Source organism: Anomalospiza imberbis, chromosome 23 (genome assembly GCF_031753505.1).
Source record: "Anomalospiza imberbis isolate Cuckoo-Finch-1a 21T00152 chromosome 23, ASM3175350v1, whole genome shotgun sequence".
Taxonomy (NCBI): Eukaryota; Metazoa; Chordata; class Aves; order Passeriformes; family Viduidae; genus Anomalospiza; species Anomalospiza imberbis.
Genome location: NC_089703.1, coordinates 3797882 through 3806714, shown reverse-complemented (window position 1 = coordinate 3806714; position 8833 = coordinate 3797882). Strand labels below are relative to the sequence as shown.

The window sequence follows — 8833 nt, the reverse complement described above, 5'->3', positions numbered from 1 at the left end:
GATTTCATGTTGCAGCAGGGGTCTGGAATCTGCTGCCAGGCCACAGCTTTGCATTATTGTAAACATAGGCTGAGATTATGATTTATTTGTTTAGCTTGAGTGAGCTTAACTCAAGTGAATTCTACATAAATGTAGACCCTTTGCTGACCCATTGGGAATTTCAGGGAAGTGTGACTGACTTTAAATATTTCAATCTTAATCCTCTGTGGTAGGGGAAATAATCCCCTGTGGTAGGCAAATACTTAGGTAACCCAGAAAGTATCTCTGGTGTCTCATTTGTGCAAAACTCCCAGCTCTTCTACTCTTTGGCTGTACAGCATTCCCCTAAATCTCATGTTTTCTGCTTCTTTGCCTGGCACATTTCATACGCTGCAGGAGATGTGCCCATAAAACACAAATGCCTTCCATCAAGAGATGGAAAGAAGAGGTTGTAACTAACACAAAGGCCACACTTCATATGTGAAATGTTGACAAATGACTTGAACCTCAGTTAAAAAAATTAAGCAAAGTTTTTCTTACCTCCACCATTTTCTTCTGAGCTATTTGTCTTCCAGACCCCTACCCGGGATGATTCCACCATCTGCACCCAGCCCTGTCAGCGATGCTGCACTCTTGTCAGGTGTGGCTTCTCAGGAAGTCTGGAGGCCACCAGTTCCAGGCTATTCTGGGCTGCCCACACGGCACATAAGTCATCGGGCCAACAACTTCAAGAGACACCCGAAAAGGAGAAAACACATCCGGCCTTCGCCGCCGCCGCCGCCAAATACTCCGTGTCCCATTGATCTGGTTGACTTTGGGGATCTCCAGCCTCAGAGGTCTTTCTTGGAACTCCTTTTCAATGGGTGCATTCTCTTTGGGCTTGAATTCAGCTATGCCATGGAAACAGCCTATGTTACCCCTGTGCTGCTCCAGATGGGGCTTCCAGACCAACTGTATGGAATGGTGTGGTTCATCAGCCCTATATTAGGTAACTTTTCGTGGTGCTATTTCTTCCCTCTTATTTTTTCCACTATGGGGTTTTTTTAAAATTTTTTGTTTGCAATACCTCAGCTGTTCATGAGTATGCTCTCTCGAGGTTAAGTACTAGCCATCATTTTGGACAAACAAATAGGAGGACAATTCTTGCTGTGCCCTGCCTGAAATAAGACAAACGTGCTCAAAATATCTGTTCTTTTAATAGCTTCTCAACCTCTTAAAACTTGTGTGAGGGCAACCTTTGGTTGCTCTGTTCCTGTACTTAAAGAGAAGCATAAGAAGATCATTGCATCCGTTTATGTCCCCATGAAAAAAAGCATACAGAGACAGTTTTCAAGGGTGTGTGAAAAAAAGCAGAGTGGGATTGCCTTCTCCTGTTTAACTTTCTGAAACAAATGAGGTGTTCCAATGATGAAAGACCATCGACCACTGGTGATGCAGGCATTGAATTACTTGCCTTAGCACAGAGGCAGGGCTGGGAGTGTATCCATTGCTATAGATACCACTTGGAAAATTTTGTTCTGCCTGTGCTTGTACTCACAACATATGCTTCAGAAGAAGAGATAGGCTCCTCCTAACAGGCTGGCACAGATTAATACAGGCATCTTTCCTACTTGCATTTCTGCTTACTGCTGTTTTCCAAGCTAATCCTGCAGGGGATCTCACATCTAATATGGGATAAATGAAATAGCTTGTAAGGAGCAGAGTGCTTAAGAATGTGTAACTTTTACTCCGACTCTTCATCTGGTGTCAAACTCTGTGTTACTGATGCAGAGTGAAGTGCCCTGCAGTGAGCAGCAGCACGTTCTGTTACTCAGTCCTGTCCTGGGCAATGCCAGGCAGTGTGCTGTGTGTGCCCCTGGGTGACTGGGGGTGTCACTGCACTGTGGTGTCCTGCCTTAACTGCCTTTTAAGGCATGCCTGTTTTAACTCTGTGAAACAGGCTTTTAGAAGAATCCTGTTCATTGGTGATTCCTTTTTTCTAGGGTTTTTGCTACAGCCTTTGCTGGGAGCCTGGAGTGATAGATGCACATCAAGATTTGGGAGGAGAAGACCTTTCATCCTGGTTTTAGCAGTAGGTGTGTCTTTTAGAAATGATGGGCATAACACTTAAAAACGTTGTGCATCTCTCTTCTGTGACTTCCCTTGTGGCACTAAGCTGAACAAAATGCTCCTGAGGTGTTGGGTGTTGTGAGTGTGAAGAACATGGCGAGTGACACAGCTGATGCTTTGGCAGCTGGAGATCCACACATAAAAGCTTCTCAGAGTCTGAAAGGATGTTTTGAGGGTCAAGAATGTGGATGTTTTTAACCAAAGTAAACTCTAGACATCTGTTAAGCTCGAATAGTGGAAAAGGATTATGTGTATCCTATAAGCCACACTAATTTTCCAGGCTGCATTGATATGAACAAGAGCAATAGTGCTTGCTGCAAGGCTGTGCAGGTAGAATAATGCTTTTGGAGTCTGGAGCTTTGCAGGCTTGCTTACAAATAGTGACTGATTTTGTTTTGGTTTTGTTCCCAGGAGCATTGCTTGGGCTCTCACTTATGCTGAATGGCAAAGATATAGGGAGTGCCTTGTCTGACACTGAGAATAACCACAAATGGGGGATCATCCTTACAGTCTGTGGTGTTGTCCTCATGGACTTCAGTGCAGATTCAGCAGACAATCCCAGTCATGCCTACATGATGGATGTGTGCAGCCCAGTGGATCAAGACAGGGGCCTCAACATCCACGCTTTGTTAGCAGGTATGTCTTCTTGGTGCTTCCTGGGAGATGTGAACCCTGAGTTAACAAGCCCTGTGAGAAAGTTAACACACCCTGTGAGAAAGCAGGGTGTAAACACTGTTTTTTTCCTGAATAAGTATAATGACCAAATACTGAGAGGTATCACTGATTAACCGTAAAAAAAAAAAAATCTACTTATTGCAAAAGGCTTTTTAAACTACCTCAACTCAAACAAGATACAGTCTTGAGTTGTTCATCTGAAGATCCCTCACATATTTTGTAAGACCTATGGAAAGAAAATTATCCCTTGAGGGAGGAGGTTTGGCTTCCTGCAGGTGTGGAAAATGTGTCTTGTAGTTGCTCTGTTGGAGGCAAAAGTGCATACAGGGTGCTGTTGATCCCTCACTGCTGTCATCTTCAATTGCTGTGCTGCCCTGTTCTAGGAGACTGTTCCACACTCTTGAATGTGTTTGTGAGTAAGAAAGGAGAGTGTTGTAAGACTTTCACCACGTGAATGGAGAGAGAGGTGTTCTCAAAACTTCCCTGTTCATCGGAAGTAACACAGTGGCAGTTTTGTACACTGTCAACACAGTGCTGAGTAATGAGCTTGCTACACTTCTGAAGTGATTGGATCTGTCTTAGTTAGATCTGCATTCCTCATATGAGGAAAATGGATTTTCACTTTCAGGAAAACAGTCTTAGCTGAATGATTGCAGAGCCTTGTCACAAGGCTGGTGGACACTTCTGTTTACGGACTGAAATAGCTAAAGGTAAGGTGTTTTGTTCTTGGCAAAGAAAAATTATAATTTTTAATTATTTGTATCATCACTTTCACAGCACTTTCTCCCTCTTTCTGTACCGTGTTGGTACATCCAGACTGTCCTTGTGGCACAGCTGTGTTTATTAGTGCATTTGAAGTGGAAAGGGGTCAAATGGTAAAACAGAAATGTCAGATTCTACTCATGATTCATTATACAAGTGATGCTGTGCTGTTACTGACTTGTGGGACTGGATAGGGAAGATAATCTTAGCTCTGTTTTTCCACCAGGTCTTGGAGGTGGCTTTGGTTATGTTGTTGGAGGAATACACTGGGATAAAACCAGTTTTGGAAAAGCTGTAGGAGGGCAACTTCGTGTCATCTATGTCTTCACCTCAGTTGTACTGACTATTGCTACTGTGCTGACTCTAGTTAGCATTCCAGAGAGACCCTTAAAGTCCTCTAACAGGAAGAAAAAGGTGATGAAAAGTCCAAGTCTTCCTCTCCCTCCTTCTCCACCTTTCTTCTTTGAGGACAGTGTAAATGAAAACTCTGCTTCTCATAACTCAGCTCACTTACAGGCAAGTTTTACGAGTCCTGTTTCTCCCATGAGCCCACTCACGCCAAAATACGGGAGTTTTATCAGCAGAGACAATTCTTTGACGGGACTTAATGAGTTTGCATCATCCTTTGGGACTTCAAATATTGACAGTGTGCTTATAGACTGTTTTACAGGCGGGCATAATAGTTACATGACACTTCCAGCTAGTTTGTCCAGGCAGCCTGTCAGTGTCAGCTTTCCTCGGGTGCCTGATGGCTGTTACCATGGAGCAAATGGAATTCTGGAGCAAGGGGAAAGCAGCTTAACATCAGGGTCTGATAGTGATGTGCTGAGAGTGGGCTCACTGGATGCAATAAAGCCACGGTCATCAGGGATCTTGAAAAGACCTCAGACCTTGGCCATCCCAGATGCTGTAACAGGACACTGCCCAGAGAATAACAGAAGAAGAAATGTAACCTTCAGCCAACAGGTAAGAGCAGGAAATCAATGATTCGACCATGTAAACATGAGTGCTATTAATCTCTTCATATAGTTTTAAATATGTGGTGCACAAATTATTCATTAAAGACTCTTGTGACAGCTTCCTCATAAAAGTTATTATGGGAACAGCACACCTCCTATGACTCTATCAGTAAAGTAGTGGGTAGAGTGTGAATTATGGCTGACAGTCTGTCAGCTGCCTTTGTTAAGATGGCAGAAATGGGAATGTCCCACTCTTAACTGGGCCAGTTGTGAGAGTTAGGTCAGTATTTTTAGTCCTGCTTCACTACCAAGGGAGCTGCCACATGAATGCAGAAAAGGTCACATTTTTATTGAGCCTGTATCTTCCCTTTCCACAGAAAGACCTGCAAAATAGGGCCAGGGATAGGATTCTCCCATGAGCTTCTCCTTATGGCAGTCATTACATCTGGCTCCATCAGGGAGGTGAGCTTTCCCTTACTGAGGGATAAGACTCTGACCTCACCTCCCACTGTTGGTGATAACTTGGAATGTCTGAGACCTCTGCATGCTGGCCCATTTTTTTATGATCTGGGATGAGGTAAACAGTCCTCTGTTTTTTTGGTTTTTTTTTTTTTTTTTTTTGGTTTGGGGGTTTTTTATTTTATTTTATTTTAATTTTGGGGGGTGGTGGTTTTTTGTTTGTTTTGTTTGTTTTTGCTGTACTTTGGCCCATTTTGTGAGAGCAGACTTTGTTAGGGCCAGGATTTTACATACTGGGCACACTGAGGTTGAGCATTGAGGTTAGCAAGCAATGATAATGTGTTTCAATTAAACTCATCCTCTTGTTCCTCAGTGTCTCTAAACTTCAGGATACACATTCACCTGAAAGTGGGTACAGCTCCTATAAATGCAGTGGAATTTATGCATTCCTGCTGTGCCTGTGTCTCTGAATGTGGTTACCAAGTCCCCTGGTGAAGGGATCTGGTTCAAGCATACTGAAAGCTACAGTGCAGTGCTGCCATTTGTCACTTGTTCCAGTCCAATACACTTCTTAATCTCCAAGTCAACATACTCCAGCAGCAGAGCTGAACTTTCAGATGATCAGATTGGTGTGCAGTATTGCATACATCTACTTAATGGATGTTTGTGCTTCCCTTACTGTGCTTGTTGACCTGGCAGTTCTTATGGTGCAGGTTGCTAACATCCTGCTGAACGGGGTGAAGTACGAGAGCGAGCTGAACGAATCGGGCGAGACCTCAGAGCAGCCCCTGTCTGTGAAGCTGCTTTGCTCAACCATCTGCCACATGCCCAAGGCTCTCCGTAACCTCTGCATCAACCACTTCCTAGGTACTCCCAAAGCACCCTCTTGCCTTCACCAGGGAGGGCTCTACCTCGGGTGAACCTTTTTCAGTATTTTGTCTGTTGCTGCAATGGCTGCTAACAGAGACAACTTGATTTCTTCCTTATAGATACTTAATGAGGTACATTCTTAGAAAGGAAAAAAAAAACCCAAAACATCCCAGCAAAGCAGTAAAGTCTGTGTTCCTAGAAAGGGAACAACAACAGCCTAAATCAACACATCTTAAGGGGAATGTTCTCACCAAGCAGAAAGATGAGATTAGTTGTATTTCCATGCTTACACCCTGAGACTGGCATTTGCTTTCCTCCCTTTGACTGCTCATGTACAGGGGTCCCAGAACAGGCCGAGAGGAGGTGTGGAGCATGGCATTGCAGGAGTGCCTGTAACCAGTATAGTATTACCTTTAGTCTTAACCAGTGTGTGACTGGTGTTTAGGAAGGGCTTGCAGTCATTCCACTTGACACAAAATTGGACTGAAGGGACCAGGTAATTAATACTCATTGGCTGTGAAAAGAATTAGGGGATTGTCTACATCAATGGCCTTGGTGCCAATTTGTAGGAAGAGTTTTTAACTGTGTCAGAGGTACTCTGGAGGCTACAACCATGACATAAGAAGCACTCCTTCCAGTCCTACGTGGGAGGATAACAGCAACCTGAAATTACTGTGGGATGAGCCACTCTGTTAAACTGAGTGCTGTGTCCTGTCAGAACCTGAAGACAGCTCAGACTGCTGTCATCTATTTTTCTGTCTTGCTAAACCAGTATTTTGTGGCCTTTAGTCAGCCTTGAGGTTTCCACTTAGGAATTCAAATGGTAAATCTTGGTCTTTAAAAGCCTGAATGTCTTTAACAAACATTGCAGCATTATGCACGGGGAGCAGCGGTCTCAGATAAATGTGGCTGGATATTATGTAACAGGTTGCACAACCTGTCCTAGGGTGTGATTTGTAATATAGCTGATAACATCCATGTAAGCTTGCAAGGGGAAACAGATATTCTGAGATCCTAATGGGTTACTTCTCTCTTCTTTCAGGGTGGCTTTCATTTGAGGGGATGTTACTCTTTTATACTGACTTCATGGGAGAAGTAGTGTTCCAAGGAAACCCAAAAGCACCTCACAACTCAGATGAGTATCAGAAGTACAACACTGGGGTCACCATGGGCTGCTGGGGAATGTGCATCTATGCATTCAGTGCTGCTTTCTATTCAGGTACTTGGTACAGCCGTCTTAACTACTGCTTTGGGAAAAGATACATTTCTTAAAAGTGGTGATTCTGCAACAAGTAGGCCAGTGTTTATGTTGCATAGAGCCTACTACATGGCACAAGTGTTGTAGCAGAGTGTTCTTTTTCACCCTATTACCTCTGCTACTTAGCTTGGCCTGCACTGACAGCAGGTGAGATCAGCAATCCAGTGAGGACACGTCTCTCTTAGGATGTGGTTCCTTTCACAAGTGACATTTTCAAAGTACACGGAATGCAGAGAAACATGCAGTCACCATAGGCACAATTCTGGTGCAGCACCACCCAGCCAGTGCCTGTGTGTCCCAGGCAGAGCACTCAGGTGTCATGTGCCACCCGAGCACTTCGTCACGTATGTCATGTGCTGCCTGCCCACCCCCACCAGTTCCCATTTACCCCTCTGGGACAGGGGCACTGCCAGGCCTCTGCTCTGCCATGCCCTCTCTGCAGACAGGGCAGCAATGCTGCATCATGGAAGCCAGATTTGGAAGGGTCCTTGGCACTCGCGTGCCAGCCACCAATTCCCCAGAGGTGTAGTGGTTGCCACTGAAATGTGGCTGCCTAAGCAAGGGTGGACCCCTCGGCCCCACTGACAGGTGGCAGTGTGGCGGGCTGCAGTTCACCCCAAAGCTGTACCATTTTCTTGCAGCCGTGCTGGAGAAGCTGGAGGAGCGGTTTAGCACACGGACCCTGTACTTTGTGGCATATTTGGCCTTTGGGTTGGGCACGGGCCTGGCCACGCTCTCCAGGAATGTCTACGTGCTGCTGTCCCTGTGCGCTACCTACGGCATTCTGTTCGCCACGCTCTGCACGCTGCCCTACTCCCTGCTCTGCGACTACTACCAGAGCCGAGAGGTGAGCCCCGGGCTGGGGAGGGGCCAGGAGCCCCGGGACACCCCCTCACTCTGTGGCTGTGTCCCCGCAGTTCGTAGGCTCGCAGGCGGAGGGCACGCGGCGTGGGATGGGCGTTGACATCTCCCTGCTGAGCTGCCAATACTTCCTGGCGCAGATCCTCGTGGCCCTGGCCATGGGGCCGCTGACGGCGGCCGTGGGCAGCGCCAGCAGTGCCATGTACTTCTCCAGCCTGGTGTCCTTCCTGGGCTGCCTCTTCTCCTCCCTCTGCGTCACCTACGAGCTGCTGCCCACCGAGGAGCTGCCGCCCGTCGAGGAGCAGCGTCCGCTCCTGCCCCGTGCGCGGAACGAATAAACGGGAGAAGCTGCCACAGCCTCTGCTGCCTCTTTGCCTCACCCTTGGCCTCCCTATCGCGACAGGACGGGCTGTGCCCCCCTGGGACGGCAGCAGTGGGCTTGGCACATGGAAAGAAAGGTCCGTGCTGGCTTTGCTGAGCTTTCCCCTGCCCGTGGGAAGGTGAGGGGTGAGCAGCGGCGCCTGGCACCGCCCGTCCTTCCCTGCCTGCGCTCCTGGGGCCGCAGCAGCAGGAAGCGGAGGGGCCGTGCCCTCCGGCTGCCTCGTGGTGCTGTTATCCCGGGGGTGGCTGCCGTGGTCCAGCGTGAGGCAGGAGACCTGCAAGTCTGGTGCCTGGGCAGGACAACCTCCCTCTCTCGCTGCTGCAGAGACTGCCACCGCGGGAATGGTGACGTGCCAGTCTGGGGGCAGCTCCTGGCCAGGCAGAGCAGCCCTGGTCGCCAAGGGCAGTGGTGATTCCTGTGAGGTCTTTGGGAGCTGCAGATCCAACCTGCAGCCTCTGCCCGTGGAAGGCCTGGCTCTGGAGGGTGCTTTTCAAAACTTTGGGAAAGCTGAGAGCAGCT

At 47.3% G+C, this 8833-nt stretch overlaps 1 protein-coding gene across 1 annotated transcript; it reads left to right on the top strand.

The window, feature by feature from the left end:
- Positions 1–416: 416 nt before the first annotated feature.
- On the top strand, positions 417–8468 carry SLC45A1 (solute carrier family 45 member 1). Its single transcript, XM_068171656.1, has 8 exons — positions 417–967; positions 1962–2054; positions 2500–2724; positions 3752–4491; positions 5657–5810; positions 6856–7032; positions 7713–7918; positions 7989–8468. The coding sequence occupies exons 1-8, from the start codon at positions 568–570 to the stop codon at positions 8268–8270; spliced, it is 2277 nt and encodes a 758-aa protein (XP_068027757.1). The 5' UTR covers positions 417–567; the 3' UTR covers positions 8271–8468.
- The last annotated feature ends 365 nt before the right edge of the window (positions 8469–8833 follow it).

Coding starts and splice junctions, on each gene's coding strand:
- SLC45A1 (XM_068171656.1), top strand. CDS start 568: ATGATTCCACCATCTGCACCCAGCCCTGTCAGCGATGCTGCACTCTTG. Junction 2,725..3,751: donor CATCCACGCTTTGTTAGCAG/GTATGTCTTCTT, acceptor TTTTTCCACCAG/GTCTTGGAGGTGGCTTTGGT. Junction 5,811..6,855: donor CTGCATCAACCACTTCCTAG/GTACTCCCAAAG, acceptor CTCTTCTTTCAG/GGTGGCTTTCATTTGAGGGG.